The sequence below is a fragment of the Colletotrichum scovillei genome (assembly GCF_011075155.1).
Source record: "Colletotrichum scovillei strain TJNH1 chromosome Unknown Contig00002, whole genome shotgun sequence".
NCBI classification, from domain to species: domain Eukaryota; kingdom Fungi; phylum Ascomycota; class Sordariomycetes; order Glomerellales; family Glomerellaceae; genus Colletotrichum; species Colletotrichum scovillei.
The window spans coordinates 3,711,458-3,728,864 of NW_023336260.1; the positions used below are offsets into that span (position 1 = coordinate 3,711,458).

At 50.9% G+C, this 17,407-nt stretch overlaps 5 protein-coding genes across 5 annotated transcripts; 2 read left to right on the forward strand and 3 right to left on the reverse strand.

The window, feature by feature from the left end:
- Positions 1–2,907: 2,907 nt before the first annotated feature.
- On the reverse strand, positions 2,908–3,802 carry HER10_EVM0009942 (uncharacterized protein; the record flags this gene model as incomplete). The annotated part of the gene is made up of 1 exon (XM_035479413.1): positions 2,908–3,802. The coding sequence occupies exon 1, from the start codon at positions 3,346–3,348 to the stop codon at positions 2,908–2,910; it is 441 nt and encodes a 146-aa protein (XP_035337586.1). The 5' UTR covers positions 3,349–3,802.
- Positions 3,803–7,782: 3,980 nt separating this feature from the next.
- Positions 7,783–11,350, forward strand: HER10_EVM0003650 (major facilitator superfamily transporter). The gene is made up of 4 exons (XM_035473316.1): positions 7,783–8,794; positions 8,864–9,151; positions 9,206–10,056; positions 10,113–11,350. Exons 1-4 carry the CDS (start codon positions 8,580–8,582, stop codon positions 10,523–10,525), a joined length of 1,767 nt encoding a protein of 588 aa, XP_035337073.1. The 5' UTR covers positions 7,783–8,579; the 3' UTR covers positions 10,526–11,350.
- Positions 10,810–11,316, reverse strand: HER10_EVM0010146 (uncharacterized protein; the record flags this gene model as incomplete). Its single annotated transcript, XM_035479615.1, has 1 exon — positions 10,810–11,316. The coding sequence occupies one exon, from the start codon at positions 11,314–11,316 to the stop codon at positions 10,810–10,812; it is 507 nt and encodes a 168-aa protein (XP_035337605.1).
- A 1,440-nt stretch (positions 11,351–12,790) lies between the features above and the next one.
- HER10_EVM0004769 (Heterokaryon incompatibility) lies at positions 12,791–14,899 on the forward strand (the record flags this gene model as incomplete). The annotated part of the gene is made up of 2 exons (XM_035474402.1): positions 12,791–13,139; positions 13,197–14,899. The coding sequence occupies 2 exons, from the start codon at positions 12,791–12,793 to the stop codon at positions 14,897–14,899; spliced, it is 2,052 nt and encodes a 683-aa protein (XP_035337153.1).
- Positions 14,900–15,571: 672 nt separating this feature from the next.
- On the reverse strand, positions 15,572–17,060 carry HER10_EVM0003731 (D-isomer specific 2-hydroxyacid dehydrogenase). Its single transcript, XM_035473395.1, has 3 exons — positions 16,549–17,060; positions 16,348–16,485; positions 15,572–16,282 (listed from the first exon to the last, which is right to left on the reverse strand). The coding sequence occupies exons 1-3, from the start codon at positions 16,899–16,901 to the stop codon at positions 15,682–15,684; spliced, it is 1,092 nt and encodes a 363-aa protein (XP_035337079.1). The 5' UTR covers positions 16,902–17,060; the 3' UTR covers positions 15,572–15,681.
- Between the last annotated feature and the right edge of the window lie 347 nt (positions 17,061–17,407).

The following is a 17,407-nucleotide window of genomic DNA, read 5'->3' on the forward strand; positions in this document are numbered from 1 at the left end:
ACAAGTAGGCATGTAGGGTGCCGCGGCAAGTGAACCCCTCTAGTGACCCTAACGCAATAATTATCCCGGTGGGATATTATCGACGAGGTCTGAACCACGGCGCAATCTTCTAAGTAGGCATAGGGGATAACCCCTTCTATGTGAATAACATGATTGATTATGGGTTTTCAATCAATTGAAATTAATTACATCATCTGAGGCAACTTTTGCGTCTGAGCTTAAGAGCTTGCATCCACCAACTGGTTTTACAATGCATGAGATGTTGAGAAATCTGTAATCAGTTCGTAAGAAGAAGGGATCAGGAACTGTCAATTCGATGGATAACGGTGGTTGAAACCGTTGCAGGCGGAACCCTGCTACGGCTGCAAGCAGAGTACCATTCGGCCAGGAATCAGATGATAATGCTTGATACTTCAGACTAATTGATAGCTAGTTTCGTCAAGTCAACGTCCCGAGCCTCGCACGACTTACTCGCAGGTCGCTCGAAGACATCAGTAAGCCCAGGATAACCAGCGTAGTTGCAGATACAAGTTCCATTTAAGCTCTTTTCATTATCCTTGCATACCAAGTCTCCTGGATCTTTATACAACTCATCGACAGTAAAAGGGTTATTTGCGGCAACCGATATTTGATATACCCGGCATCCATCTACCAACTTGCCCTCTTTCTTTATAGTGCTTGTATCCGTTCCACAGCCATTTAGTATGGCTCGAAAGTGCTTTTTGCAGTGGTCTTCCTTCTCATCGTCTGTATTTCCGAGGGTAAATGATAAGAATCCCGAGCAGGAATCGTCAGAGAACCAGAGCCCTGTCCATATTGAACCGGTTTTTGAGATGGAACGCCCCGCCCCAGCAGCGGCCACCTTTTTGCGGCCATCACTTGTATAATTAAGTCCGAGTGAGATGGGAGGAGCGAAGGCATAATTCCACCATACCTCTTCCTTATTGCAGAAGTAGTCAATGGATGTTTCAGCTTGTTGCTGCGCGAAGGTATTATCGCTGGGGGTACAGTTGAGACTCGGAATGTGGTGGATAGGTGGCGTGGACCTAGTTGCTGGTTGATACTCTGGGTCGAAAGAAGTCCGATCAGAAGGGACCGGACCAGCTTGAATGTTGGCAATGCTGACTGTGGGAATGTCCGCGCCATTCTTGTGTACACCAGGTGCTGCCCAAACTTTTTAAGTTGAACAGCACAGTAGAACGAGATACGCAAAGATCATGTTGATGAGAGAGACTGAGGTGCGTTTGGTTTAGAAAGATGTGTGGTATGCTGAATAGAAACCTGTAGATTCGAGAGCCTAGAATTGGTGTTATATACCTTACCTTATGATATCTATGTTCGGTAGCTCTCCTGGAAGATGGAGCCCCATTGAAGCCATTATCAGGACAGCCATTAGTGCCAACACCGGCCATATTTGCCGACACCATGATGCCACAAAGAGTGTACACGAGTTTGCGAGATCACGTTCTCCCCTAGCCGAAACCCAGGCCCCACAAAAGTCGTGTTTATTGGTGACGACAGTGTTGTTGCGGGAAACAAAGGTTGGTGATCAAACATCGGTGCACGTGTACGCGTGTGTCAATAAGCATCATCGTTGGACAAACGTCGATGAACAAGTGTTGATCAACTCGGAATATTCTTGTATCCTGCCGAGAGCTCATGACCTTTTCCATCTCTAGCTGGTATACTCACCCTCATCTGATTTTAGCACAGGTGATGTGACCTCAAAGGCTCATTAAGAAAACTTCTACCGCCGGCTTCGTTCTCGTCCCCCGGCCGTGAATCCGGCCACGGCTAGTTCAGCTGAGGGGCGTCGGCTCCCAATCATCTAAGTGTGTTCGAACTTGGGTGCTGAGCCAGACACGTCCTCTCATGGTCTGTTCGCATCCTTCGATCGAGTTCGAGAGAAGTCGCGTCCGCCCTTTTCAATGCTACTTGGTCAGGTTTCGCGACTTTCTCCTTTGACTTAAGTTTGGGGCGCTCTCCTCTTTATTGGCTCTGTTCAATTGATGTGACCAACCCCACACAACCCAACCCTTTATCCGGCAGATATCACGCCCGTCATGCGAGCTCGTTTATGCTTGATCTTTGCTGGGAATATCGGACCACCGAGGACGGTCTAGAGCACACCAGGAGTAGCCCTCAGGCTGAACCATAAGTATGTCTGAATTCATCCAAGCCCGAGCAGGCAGCCTTTCTCACTAGAATTCAGCAAGGAGCCATGGATCACCAAAGCGCATGGGCTGACGCCAAGCAACAAAAGGCGTACCGGCCCTTTGGATTCCCAGCCTCCCGGTTTACGCCAATGTTCGGTTCCTTGCTGTTATGGCAGATATGCCCCAAGCTGCGCTCTCGATATCAGAAAAGCATAGTCACCGCACAAGAAGGTCCGGAGGAGGGCGCCGCAAGACTGGCGAAAAGAGCCGTGGCGTTGCGTCGCGCCTCTATATTATAGCCCTTGGGATGGTGCTCCGGTGTTAGCGACATACCAAATAGGGTTTAAGTCTTGACCCCGTCCGGCGATTCAATTCGAGATGCTAGTTTTATTGACTTGATTAGCATCTTGTTGGGGATAGATTGTTTGAAGACGCATTTATCTTCGATCTTACATTCCACCTGCGGTTGCGGGAATAACATCATCTCATGAAAACATGGGTCGGATCGACTTTGATGAACCTGCTGCGTTTGGTTGTCCGTGGATGTCCAATTTGGATCGCGACAGGAACTAAAACTCAAGAGCATGATACATGCGATTTCTTCTGTGTTGTCACATGATTGCGCAAAGACAAGATCACGACACTGCCCTTTGAGAAGACTACTGTTTATTCTGCTTTCCTCCTCTAGACTGGCATTAGCATGTCATATTCACCCGGATCCAAGACGCAACAGCAAAAGAAGTATGTGAACTCACAATACAGATAGCGTTACATCGCCCTTGATCTTTGCTTTAAGATCAATGTCGACATCCAAATTCATATCCAGCTTCACGGAAGGCGCCCCACTGCTGCTCGTGGTCTGCACTTGTCGATTTTGTTGGTTCTGAGGTGCGACCTGCTGTTGCCCAACTTGTCCGAGTTGCCTGCCTGGATCTTGTCGTTTGCTTCTTGATCTTCGTGTCACGTACTGAACTCCATCCTGCTGTGTGCTCGATTCTGACGCGGATGTTGAAGCACCAGTGTTCAACCGCGGAGTTTCCTTCTCAATCTTTTCCTCCGTCTCGGTCTTATGCGGCGCTTCTGCCTTTTGCGGCTGCTGCTTTGGTGGTTGTCTGCTCCCTTCTTGATCTATCTGACCGGGCTTCGAAGGTGGTTTCGGATGTGACATGTCTTCGCTAGCTTGTGTTGCCATATCGAGGTAGCGCTAGATCTGCGTTTGTGCGTTTCGGCGAGGGCGTCGTCCGATGTGAAAGAAGTATTGTGACTTCAAGTTCTCAAGGGCCACCTCGTTCAGGTATGCGCTGTAGTGTAATTGTTATCATTCATGACCGATTTGCTTATTTACCTAGAGAGAATATCCTCCGCCGTCTGAAGTTCTAGAATGTGCCCGGGATGACGTAGCCCCCGCGAAGCTTGCCCACCATTCGCAGTTGAGCCGCGTGGGGACGTGTCGACTGAGGCCCATGTCGTCATGACATCACTCTCCCCTCTCGAAATCCCTCGCGGGGAATTGGAGCGTTCATGAAGGCCTAGAACACTTGATGTCTAGCCCACGTGGTATGCCTGGTAATAGCGAAGCTTGGAGTGCGTCTCTTAGGGTTTTAAGATGTTGGATTTTCTAGAGTTCCTGAATGGATCAGGGCATAGACTTCGAATGTTACTATCGGGTGCCGGTCGGGGTGGGGCCACCGGAGCGGAGTGCAACTCGGAGGACCCTCGCTCACGTACCCGGCTCAGAAGCTTAGGGAACGCAGGGACCATTGACAAGTAACAATTTCCTAGGGAGATTACGGAGTCCCGACATTGGAGTCTTACAATCTACTTTAGTGCGCGAGTTGCAGATGGTCTCGCCTGTGTCTGAGAGTCAGGTTGAAGTTTTACAAACTTTCGGAGCCAACAATCGACCCTTTAATAAAGTGGACGAAGGCGGGATGCAGCAGAAGACTTCGAGTTATGCTGTTGATATGAATCAATTTGTACAGGTAACGCGTCTGTCAGGTCACTCTTGCCTTCCACAGACGCTCTCTTCTTCAGCTACTGCTACCTTAGTGCAGCGGTGCGCAAGTTGCACCAGACCCGGAAATGGTGGCAAAACCCACGCCTGGCAGATGGGAACCTGTTTGCTTTCCGCGGGAGCATGATCTTGTTCCGACCCACAACGTAACAAGCACTACATTTATATCGATGGCAATCGTAGGTCATGACTTGGCGATTTACGTCTTCTGGTCTATAGTATGAGCTTGAGAGCACTCTAAGACAGTTGACTCAACTTCTTCAAGCGATTTGGATTTGTGGACCTCAAAGCTGATAGCTTAGATAGCGAAACTGGCAACATTATCAAAGATGTGTGGCTGTAGCCGAAGCCTGCCGCGCTCCAGACCAGACCATACGGTAAGATCCAGAATAAAATGTATTCATGTTGCCTGAACTCTGGACTTAGAAAGTGATCAACAAAGCCAAACTCTCAGACCCCCCGCTCTGAACAATAGACCGGGTGATGTGAAGTATCATTGCCCTCGGCTTAATGCACTGAAGTTTCCATGTCGGCAGACTTTGGCTATCAAAAGGCGCCGGGACAAAATGATGGACATGACACCACTTGGATTTATGGATAGTATCATTGACAGAAATCGGCATATCCATCGATGCTCTAGAAAAGGGACCCTTATTAGCACTTTGTCTCGATCATCGCATGACAACCTCATTTCGCTCCATGACACTGGAGCCGAACCCCCGGCTTTATTCCAAACAAGACGAGGACAGCGACGCGTAACGCGGGACTGGAACGGTGTGTGATGGCTGCATTGGGCATACTTTGGAAAAGATCTTTGGTAACGCGGGACGGATCGTTGATGTTGTAGTAGGACGGAGCAGACGGGCCTCGAATCATCGGGAGACCCGATGTGTCTCTTAGAGTCTGCATGGCAAGGCTCCCATTGGCAGCTTTCTCCGGAGGAAACTGCCGGAATTGAGGTTCCGATTATGAAATTGTTGTCAGACAGTCAAAGGTGTAAGCACTCGCCCCCACGATGGTCTACCTGATGGTGGGCCGATGTCGCAAGTGGGCACGGAAACATCCTTGTGCTGCTTGTTGGCTGGCATCTAGGCATAGTACTGGCTCCTCGGCTGCTCTTGCTTCGGCGGTAGTCGGAAAAGAGTCTCAGCCAGGCAAACCGAGCCTTGCGGCCGGAAGAGTAGCTCAAGGATCGATACTAGCAGCGGCCGCCTGTGGATTCGTGCTAGTCGAGTGCTAGAAGAGAGATTTTCATCCCAATTCAAAGTCCCCTGATCGTGCTTACATACAGGTAGACCATCTCTCAGAGATCTGTGGGTCCGGCCTAGGTGAAGAAGCTCTATGGGTGGAAAATGTAGCATGGAGCTATGGAGTGAAAATCGTGGCACTAATGTGGCGCCACTGACCTAGCTGGTTCTCCTACGGATACGGACGGGCTGGCATGCTTGGCCCAGCAGCTCGGTTCCGTGGTGGGAGACCGTATGCAGTAGCTTTGAAAGTGTCACTGAGGGTCCGCCCTGTTGTGTGATTGTTGAAGTCTCGCCACCCCCAAGTAGTTTCTATGAGCAAAAAGACGAGAGGGACGACGATTTTGCCCTGAAAATAAAGAGTCATGGTGCCTGACGCTTAGCATCATGTGGCGTTCCTACTCGAGACCACCGTCTTTGCTGCAGGCGCCATTGACAAGCTGTAATTACCTTATTCGGTCGGATTCCGAGCTATGAAATCGAATTCCAGCGAAGTCCGAGACATCGTTCACGCAGCCAGACGTAGAATATCTGTAGACGAGGTATGATGAAGTGCCGTGAAAGGCGCGAAGAAATGTCATTGGTGCATATGCGGCCTGCTCATCCGATGTAAGGCAGTGTATTTATTAGTCAATGGCGAACCTTAGCAGGATCTCGCCTGCGGCACAGCAGAAACCCGGCGGGGCATCAGAAATAAGAATACTCGTAAGCTTGAAGGGCCGATAGTCGGGTCTTTACACAGCCGCGGTGGGAAGACAATTGTCGGAATGCGCACTTGACCAAGCTTGGACTGCTCTTGGGTCTCAATTAATAGACAGGCAGACGAGCAACCGAGAACGAAAGACTTTCGCCAGTGGACGAAACTCGATTACAGCACGGCAACATCGGAACGGGATGTTCGCGCCAAGGTCAACTCTAATAAGGTGACAGGACGGGATGGAGAGTCGCACAGGTACTGAAAGCCAAGGCCAAGGCTGGGCAACCGGGTCATTCTGGTGGTGAAGCTGGCAGAATGCTACATAGATCGGACCGCAATGCGACGGTGGTGACCCCAGGTACGCGGATGCAAGCAAGCAATGTGGTGGTAGGCTCGCGGTGCGCGTCCAACCCAGGATGGAGAGGTCGTTGACGTCCAGCCTTATGTTGCAGGGTGGGGCCTCAGCGGGATCAGCTGGCTGTCGTGTAGATTCCTGGGCGGAGTAACAGATTGGACAAACGAGAGGAGGAAATGTCTTGTGTCACTAGGCGACGAGATGGGAATAGGTGCAAATTGGAAGTTCAGACGGAACTGGCAGATGCGATATCTTTCCTGAGGCAGCGAGATGATCTGATAAGATTGGAAAAAACGGGGCGGCATCAGATAAAAATTTGCTTCGGCGCCATTGGAACGGCCCCACAGCCTAAAATGACACCACAGGCGATGGACCAACCAATGGCCAGCTTTTGAGGACATCCTTCCCTGGAAATGGGTGGGCAACAGTGGGGTTCCTTCGGCTCCTTCTGCCTTGGTGTTTGTTCCTGCCGACTTGGACGCGCTGGAAAGTGACAAATTCCTTCCTGGCAGGCACACGCTTCCACTGTTGGCATCCACGCATCATTCTTTACTTCCCGTTCTCGACCAAAACGTCCACCAGCCGGGCGTGGCAGGTACCTTAGGCAATGGCACCTTCCGAGTTTTCAAACTGGAAGGAGTGACATTTCAGATGTATCTAATTCCACACGTCCCCTCTTTCCCTCCTTCGACTGTCCTACGGCGGCGATGACTGGTTGTTTCCATCTCTCCGCTACACCTCGGCCCTGGTCATGCTTGAAGTCAAGCTTTTCTTCATCCTTAATTCTCTTGCCGAATCGCGACGAATTGTCCGGCAGTGAGGACCACCACCAGACCCCGCAATCTGGAAGGCAAAAGGACTTCTGTATCCCCCCGACGGCCTCCAGTGTCTCTCGGGTCCAAGGTAAAGCATCCTCCCTAATCATCCCGATTCGATCTATCTTACCAACGTGTGTCTGTAGAGAAAGCCATACAGAAAGACAGGGCAGTAGACGACCCAACGATTCATGCAAGGCAACAAGCGCAAACATCTCGCGACTAATGATCCTACCACTACAACCCGCCATCACTTTGCTCCTCGGGTCTCGCCACGCGCAGGACACCATGAAAGGCTCATCGCGCGACGATCTCTCCCTCCAAGATCCGCTAGTACAGCTTCTATATACCTCATCCCGCCGATGTGCGCCCCAAGACAAATGCCTACGGCCACGCCAACTGGTTTCCGGGCAATCTGACATGTGAGGCCCTCCGACAGCGCCAAGATGCGACGACCAGTCGTGCCAGTGAACCGACTCTGGTAACCGAGCTGCAGCTAGAACTTCATTCGGCGCATCGGCTCACTTGACTGCCACCCCACCTCCGATTCACACGCCTGCCGCCTGCATGCCCTGTGCATCCGTCTGTTCTGCCCGTTGGAACCCAAGGTCCCAAGCAAGGAATTCAACCTAGAACCCTTCCTTTCCGAGCGCCTTCCAGGGGGATGGCTTCCCTGGGTCCCCACATGGTCCGCGTCGCCCAACGATCCGGGCCAAGTCAGCTCGGTAACCTGGACGCCATTTCGTAATTCTGTGACCATGATTTCCCGTACACGCTCCCACTGAATCATCCTGGGCTGTTCGAGTGGAACGCTGGCCAGCTCTCGTCTGCCTTGGGCCTTTTCAACAGTCTGTCCCACGCGGGCAAAGTCACTCTCGGCCACCGCTGGCTCTTACATCCCGTGGATCTCTCCACAGCCCAAAACTCCACTCGGGGTGAAAGGTTCTTTTGCTCTAGGTGGACACACAGCTACACGAACAAAGTGGTGCTAATGCTGCATGGAGGTGGAGAGCTAGCTCTGACCTTACACTAGTGGTGGCACCCGTCAACCATTCTTTGCCTTGCCCTCGCCGAGCCGATGGCGGTTGCACGACTATCCAGCCAGGTCGCGCAGCTTTCGGCGTGTAATACTTAGACCCAGGATCTGCCCGTCCTACGAGCGGTTTTGTGTCCCGGAATCAAGCTCTCTCGGACGACAACAAAAGACACCCTTTGCTGTTGCTCTCAACGCTTCTGAGCCTGGCCGCTGCCAACATCACCCGCCCAGCATAACCAGAGGTTCGATCGACAAAGTCATGGGCTTGTTCTCCAAGAAAGCTCCTGTCGAGGAGCAGGTTGCTGCCGAACCTACCGGATCTTCCCATTACGACGAGAAGACGACGGGCGAGCACCCCGGTGATAGATCAAGCGATGACGAGCCAATCTCAAAGGACCTCCAGGCCGGTGTCGCCAAGGTCGAGGCCATGACAACCGTGTGGACAAAGCGTGATCTTATCATTGCCTACACCCTGTGAGTTACACATACGCTGCCTAGACAGGAATTGATAGCTATCTGGACGATGACTGACTGTCTGTAAAGCATCTGGTTGTTCTATGTTGTTACCTCTATCCAGGAGGTTTCGATGCGCGTCCTGTCACCCTTCGTCACCAGTTCTTTCGCCATGCACTCGTTGACAGCCACGACTGGCGTCATGTCCACCCTCATTGCCGGCCTGATCAAGTTGCCGCTTGCCAAGATTCTCGACACATGGGGCCGTCCTCAAGGTCTCGGTATCATGCTCATCTGCTGGATTCTCGGCTTTATCATGATGGCTGCTTGCAATGGCGTCGAGACTTATGCTGCTGCGCAGGTCTTCTACTCAGTTGGGTAAGTAATGAGCTTCCAAGATGACCGCTCTTGACCAGTTCTAACACCCCAAAGATCCCAGGGTATCTCCTACTGCATTACCATTTTCATCGCCGATACCTCTACTCTGAAGAGCAGAGCTCTGATGCTCTCGTTCGCCACGACGCCGTACATCTTCATTACCTGGGCAGCTGGCCCCATCACCGACAGTATCCTTCGAGAGGATGGCATTGGCTGGCGTTGGGGTCTCGGTATGTGGGCTATCGTTGCTCCGGTCGTCATCGGACCTCTTGTTCTCCTTTTCCTATGGAACCAGCATAAGGCGAAGAAGATGGGTGTCATCGACAGCCGCGGTTCCATCAAGAACATCTCTGGCGCCAAGATCCTCAAGTTCCTCATCGATGTCGATGCCCTCGGCATCCTCATTCTCGCTGCCGGCATGGCACTCTTCCTGCTGCCATTCAACATCTACTCCTACCAGTCGGAAGGTTGGCGCTCTCCCATGATCATTGCCTTCATTATCGTCGGCTTCTTCTTGATCATCGGTTTCGTTGTCTACGAAAAGTTCTTCGCCCCCGTCACCTTCATTCCCTTCTCTCTCTTGATGGATAGGACCGTCTTCTTCGGTGGCATGATGTTCGTCTTTGTCTTCTTCAACTCTGCTGTCTGGGGATCCTTCTTTACTTCCATGCTCATGGTTGTCTGGAATACATCCACCTCTCAGACCACCTACATCAGCAACATTTACCGCACGGGCTCCTGCTTCTTTTCCATTATCATCTCTTGGCTCATCTACCGCACCGGACGCTTCAAGCCATTCGCTCTGTTCTTCTGTATTCCTTTGATGATGCTCGGCGTTGGTCTCATGATTCATTTCCGCCAGCCTGACCAATCTCTCGGCTACATTATCATGACCCAGATTTTCGGTATATTGCGCAAATCTGACACTCTTCAACGTTCTCGTTACTGACATTAAATACAGTCGCATTTGCTGGTGGACCCACTGTCATCTGCGGAGAGATGGCCATGCTCAGTCCCTCCGATCACGCCCACGTTGCCGTCATCATGGCCATCCTGGATCTCTTTGGTAGCATCGGCTCTACCGTTGGTTACACCGTCGCCACTGCCATTTGGACCGGTACTTTCAGAAAGAATATTGCAAAGTACACCCCTGCTGGCACTCCCGTCGACACCATTTATGGCGATATCTACCAGCAGCTTAGCTACGAGGTCGGCAGTCCCGAGCGCATTGGCATTCAGCGTGCCTACGGTGACTCGCAGCGCATTATGCTCATCACGAGTATTTGCCTCCTGGTCGGTGCTCTCGGTTCCGTCGCCATGTGGCGCAACCTTAACGTCAAGAAGATCAAGCAAGTGCGCGGAAACGTTGTTTGAAGAGTAGTTGATGACGATAATACCCCACATAGCCTTGCTCTATGATGTAAAAGCGACTTTTTCTTCAACTGGTCGATCCACAGTTAGGATCGTCAATTTACCTGCTATTCGTTGGTTCTAATCTACAAGTTGTATAAAAAGCCATTTGAGAAACATGGATTATAAATATGGATTTCACATTTGACTTTGACTTCAACATGCCCTGATCTTCATTTTGATGAATTCAAGCATACGAAGACCGCTCCTTACCGGGGCCATGATATCCTCTGAACTATGTTTCGTCCTCAACTATCTTTATGAAGGTCTTTTCTCATCACGCCCTTCAAACTCTCCTCCGAGATCTTGATATACTTATCAGGCGAGACGCTATCCTCGAAAGGAACTCTCAACCACTCATCTGCCTGCGCAATCTTGCCCGCCCTCAACTTGAGATCAATAACACCCGAATACTCAAACGGCAACCCCGTCGCCTTTCGCCGTCCCAAGTCGTTGACGAAGATCCCCTTGTTGACAGTCCGGAAGCTGCAGTACCCGTTGCCGTCAGCGTCCATCTCGGCCCAGTAGACGGGGTACTGCTTGTCAAGGTAGACTTCAAAGTCCTTGTGCGCGCCGTTCCAGTGTTTGTGGTGGCGTTCGAGGAAGGCGTAGGGGACGTGGATTTGGGCGCCGTGGTCTGTCATGAAGGAGTCTGTTGTGAAGAGGGCTAGGAGGGGGGATGGGTCGCGGGCGGCCCAGGCGTGGCAGTAGATTGTGGGGAGGGACTCGAGGTCTTTGGGGGGCGTGGTGGCCATTTTGATGGGGTCTGGGGGTTTAAAGAGGTGTAGTTGGCGAATGGAAGCGACCGAACTTCCCAGATTTAGTTGAATTGAATCGAGCTGCTTCGACGCTTTCAAGATGATTGACAGACTCGTGTATTAGTTCTGACTTGACGAGAAGGATCGACTTTATCTTTAACATCGATCAAGAAGGTAGGCCAGAGGCGGGATGGTGGTTGGGGAAGCTCCGTCATGAACATGATTGAAGATGGAATGAAACCGGAGGCGTTAAGTGGTGTTGATCGGACGAAGAACGGATGTGACGTGATGGGTTCCATGCGGCTTGCCCGGGCTGCGGAGCGGAGGATTCGGAGATGTGTGGGGAATTGGGTAACCAGGAGCGTAAATGAGGAATCTAGATAGTTGACTTACAACCAGAATTGAGCATTCGACGGGGCAGAAGAACCCTAGAACACATGTTCTAGTTTACCCAGGTAGCTGTTTCAAGTTACCGGACATGTCGATGAACACTGGCATCATGGTTGAGAGTAAGGCCCAATCCACAAAGCCTGATAATTTGTTCCCAGGTGCATTGAGCGGTCCCAGCATCTTTCTGCTCCATGAGATACAGGGTGAACTCGCAGAGATATATCAGGACTCTGCACGCTTCGCATCGTGGTCTTTGGTATCGAAATCCCTAAATTGAGTTGATTGCGTGCTAAGGGCATATGAAACGTACCCTACCTTGCCTTATAGTCAAACAGTATACTGTGTCGTGTGATTTCTCTCTAAAAGCCTGGTCACGCGTTGAGGTCGATCTTCTGGGCTTGTAAAGCCGGGCGAAAACCGACTCTGACAAGGACCCCGATTTGTGAGCGTTGAGCGGAGCACACTGAATCCCTACCCTTATTGTAGAGAGCGTGTCCAATCGACCCGCTCACCGTCGGCGGGGCCTGCAGGCTGCACCTGCCATTGGCCATGGAATGCTTACATTTCGCCTTTCCTGAGTAAGATGGCACGGATGGTTGCCTGGAACTTGACTGGGCTGCAACATCATGCCGGATTAACTGCGTAAAAACCAGACCACGATTTGAAGGATACTCTCTCGGATCCGGCTATGAGCAAGAGAAGCTTGCTGTCCTCGCAGCCTGATGGACATGCCTTCAGGAAAGTGTTTCCTCTCCTTGTTTACGACTACGCCCAAGCCATCGATCGGCTTCAAACATCAAGTCTCGAGGTCCCCCGGCGCCTACCTGCGACGGTCCAAGATGACCAAGCCACACGAAGAGAACATCAGCAAATTTCCCGGCTTCTCACACATATCAACAGGAGCACGGTGGCTCTGGTGGACGTAGATCGTACCCGACAGCTTGAAGCAGCTCTTGAGGCAGTCACGTACCGACTTGGCTTCGAGGAAGTCGTGGTCAATGACGAAAAGCGCCCCGTCAGTCTCTGTCTTTGTTGTAAAAAGTTTGTCCGGACACGACCCAATGTCTTCGTAAACATTCTCATGAGATACGGGAACTCTGATGTGGGGGATGACGAAGAGGATGAGGCTTTTTGGGAGAATCATCACACGACTTTCTTCCAGCTCATGGATTGTTGTTTTATTTCAGATCGAGGCTGCCATTTGTGCCATCTCATATGGCAGGCTTTTCGAGTTCAAAGGCAACAACAACGTGATCCCGAGGCTTACAAGCTGACATGGCACAAAGGGAGCTTCAAGCTTGGAGTCACACGTCGTATGGAGACCGTTCCTCGCGGTCACACCCTCCACCTCAAATCCAATATCCAGATAGTGAGCGGAAACAGGACATCAAGAAATTCGAAGGGATTTGATGCAACTATTCTGAATCTCGGTATGTTTCACTCACAGCTATGACCAGACCATTATGTTGACAAAGATCTCAATCAAGTACCTCCTGGCAAATACCCAAATACATTTTACCCAAGCATCGGGGACAGCACCGACTCTCACCAAGTTATCGCGCAACTTCTTGCCTGGTTAAATAATTGTCGATCGTCTCATGATAACTGCCGCCGGTCGTCCCAACAAAAGCCGACCAGACTTGTCCGAATCGACTGGGCGAGTCAGAAAATAGGGGTTGTACATGATATCGACTCCGACGAAGAGTACATTGCACTCAGCTACCGATGGGGTGATTCTGCATCGGCATACTGCTTGACAACAAAGACTATGGCAGAATTGTCTGCGGCTGGTGGTGTCGGAATGGAGTGCTTGCCTCAGGTTATCAAGGACGCCTGTCGCGTGTGTAGCTGGGTTGGGGTGAAGTATCTGTGGGTCGACAGGCTTTGCATACTTCAAGACAGTGTGGACGACTGGAACACGGAGGCATCTAGAATGGCTTCGGTGTACGGCAATGGCCTTTGCACGATAGCTGCGAGCTGTGCCGCTCATGATGACCAGAGTCTCTTCAGGAAACGTAGACCTCTCTGTCATCAGCCCCTTCGTCTGAGCCGGTGTCCGCTCACCTCGGAACTCTCCCAGGAACCTTTGCTGGCGGTACCTGCTTTTGTTCATCTTTATGTGGAAAGAGATCAGACGGGTTTTCTTGCAACGCGTGGTTGGGTCTTCCAGGAGCGACTTCTTTCACGACGGACCATCTATTTTGCCGAAGAGCAAGTCTACTGGGAATGTATCGAACAGAAAGCCAGCGATGCGTGGCCAGAGGGATGGAACTCGAAGTTGGAATCGTATCACCAGAAAATCGCAGAGATGGCAGAGGACATGGACCATTCGAAGGCAATGGCTGAATGGGACAATGTCGTTCAGGCTTACACGGAGACGTCATTCTCAAAAGGCAAGGACAGATTACCGGGTCTTTCTGGTCTCGCACACGATTTCAAAAGCCGGTGCCTCAGTGAACAAGATACTTATCTTGCCGGTATGTGGAAATCTCACATCATACAAAATCTTTGCTGGTTGGCTCGAGCATTCCCCGGCAGTACCCATTACGAATATTCTCGATTCAACTTTCCCGAAAGGTATAGAGCCCCTTCGTGGTCATGGGCTAGCGTTGATCTGCCGGTTGAGTGTGGCTTTTCGATAGGGTATGGAAAAGAGAGCTCTCTCGCAGACTTCAGGGATGCGCAGCTGAGCTTCGAAGGCAATGATCCGCACGGTGCAATGTGCGACGGATGGCTGAAGCTCTCAGGATTCTTGAATGAAGTCACGGTCAATTGGGACGATTTCGTTTTGAGACAAGGGAGTATTAATGGGAAACCTACCGTCGTCCGAGGGCCTCAAGGAGAAGTTCTGGATGGTCTGAGCTTTTACAAAGTGCATTTGGACTTTAATTTGCACAATGTTTGGCCATGGCCCGAAATTCTGAGTAGACGGATATTTTGTCTTCCTTTGGTACACTCTGATCTTGGCGATTCAAAGTACTACAACGAGTGTTTCTGTTTGTTTCTAGCTCACAAAGGGAATTCTTATCATCCCCGGCCGAGGAGAAAGAGACTGATAACATCAATGGGAGAAAGCGCAGTTGAATATCAAAGAATTGGGGCGGGAATAGTTTCTTATGAGTACGAAGAGAGCAAGTTGTGGGATGAATGGCTCGCGAGGAGTCCAAAGCAGGATGTTGTAATTCGTTAGCTGCCTACCTTAGACTGGAAGTTAGGTGGAATCTCTCCTTAAATGCTCAGACTTCTTTCTCTCAATTCGACTGTCTCTTATTCTAGGGCACAGCTCCGTTCCAGTACGACTGACCCGAAAGCCTTCAAAGAAGCCAATGCAGACATGAGACATATCTTGTTATCATCGATGAGTGCTCTGACAGCATGAGATATTGAGTCTATGTTGCAACAATGGAGTCATAAGAACTCTGAAGCTTGGAACACGTAATAATAACTCAACACCAGCCTGCTCTATCGCCTCGACCCCGGAATCATCGCAGTCACTTTAGTACAAATGAGCAACATAACCCACACTTTCGGAAGCAGCCCAGGTCAATGATCGCTCTAGGTAGTATCGTCACACCGTATCTCGTTTTAATTTGCATCGGCGGCCTATAGTCAGGCTGGCTCGTGGACAATTCAGTCTTCAATATGTACGTAGTGTCGGCCAGCCAGTCTTTTATATCTGGTCCCACTTGTCGCCGCAGGGAGAATATGAGGCGTGGTGGTGCTTTTCAGGAAACGAGAGACATTTAGCTTAGTAAATGGTTTCGTAGAATAATAGAAATAATAGTGCAGTTATTAGAGACAGAGACTAACAGCGCTGTTGTTGTTGAACTCGGAGGATAGCGACAATGGGGAATTTGGATAATGTGGTGAGTGACTACTACATGTAGGTTTTAAGACTCTCTGGGTATGAATTGATCTCACTTTCGCCTCTCAATACAATGGATGCGGTCAAATCCAAGCAGCCACGAGTACTCAATAGTGCAACTTCTTGTTGACCACATTAATGAGAGGCTTGCCAGCATCTATACGCTCCAAGTTTGCCTCCAGAACTCCTAGAACTCGCTCCCAGTATCCATCTGTTCTCCAACTGACGTGGGGTGTAATGAAGACATTGGGCGCCTTCCACAGTGGGTGATCTTTCGGAAGCGGCTCCGGATCTGTGACGTCCAAAGCAGCCGCCCGGATCTTACCACCCTCGAGAGCTTCGATAAGGGAGTCGGTCTGAATCAAGGGACCTCTGGCAACATTTGAAACAAAGGTCTTCCGCTTTGACAAGATCTCAAATTGCTCTTTGCCAATCAGTCCTTTCGTCTCCTCTGTCAAAGGCAGACCGAGTACCAATAGATCGAGGTCTTGGCTCAAGAAGTTGTTAATGGCTTCCTTGGAAGCGCCGTGGAACCACTTAGTAGGGACCAGTCCGTCGGGGTCTCCAGTGCCGGGAACGCAGTAGCTGTCGTCTTTGCGAGACTCGGGTGTTGCGCGCTCGCTTCTCGTGTACGCATACACCTCCATTCCCATTGCTTGCGCAACCTTACCGCACTGGCGCCCTATGGCACCATAACCCAGAACGCCCCTGGATTCGATCGAGTCAGTAGCTCGTTCTTTCCCTCACAACGAATAGGGCGGGCGATTACTTACATGCGAAGTCCGACCGAGTCTTCAAAGTCTACTTCCATCGGGCCTTCCCAGAATCCTTCCTTCATGTGATTATGATAGCGCTGGAAATGATGCTGGTGCGCGAGCCATGAACCAATGACCCATTCCGCGATCTGGGGCCTGCAGATCATGTTAGTGATCTGGGTATTGCATGAGACCAGTAACAGCACGGCAAAAACTCACGGATGGCAGCCATTTGTAGTGCAAAATGAAACCTTAGGGTCCTTGTAGACATCGTGGTCGAGCCATCTATCGGCGCCTGCAGAGGTCAACTGCACGAAGCGAGCCTTGGACAAGCGATGAGCAGACGGCGGGTTGAAGGCCATGAAAATCGTCACATCTTCCCACACCTCATCCGGCAGCTCATCTGGCAGAAGAAAGCCGCCACCAGGCCTCAAGTTGGACTCCCAGCAGACTTTGAGGCCGGGGAAGCGCTGAGAGATCCTGCTTGTCCATTTTGTGTCTTCCGGCGCTGAGAGAAATACCAAGAGCTTGTCTCCTGCCAAGGGGCTTTGGCGGTTTCCAAGATCTCCCATTTTGATGATCTGGTCTTTGTCGCGGTCGTTCAACGCCAAGAGTTGGAAACAGGTGTGCTGAGGTTATTTCCAAGCGTGGTCCGCGGCAAAGTGCTATGAGAGTCTAGTGCTTGGAATTTAACAAAGAGTATCCACGGTAGAGGGTTTCCGATAGCGAATCTGCGGGCTCTAATAGGCTGAAAGTGGGAAAATGACTGGGTATTGCTTAATAAATCAATCGTTTGTCAGACGTGGGCCCCCGGTGCTCCGCAGTCGTCCCGAGACCGGGAAGTATCCGCGATACCGGCTGTTTATCAGCAGCGCAAGGAACCCGGGCCGGCGTGGTGTTGACCTACCTATCTGACAGATAACGAGCCTTTGCCTTAGTCCGGCATGGGTAGGCCGATATGAACCGGATATCTCTCTCAGTTCCCGGTACGAATTAATACTTTTTGCTTCAAACATGGTGGACACACTTGTAAAGCTGAGCGTGGGCTAGCGCGCGAGTCAGCACTTACGCCCCGACA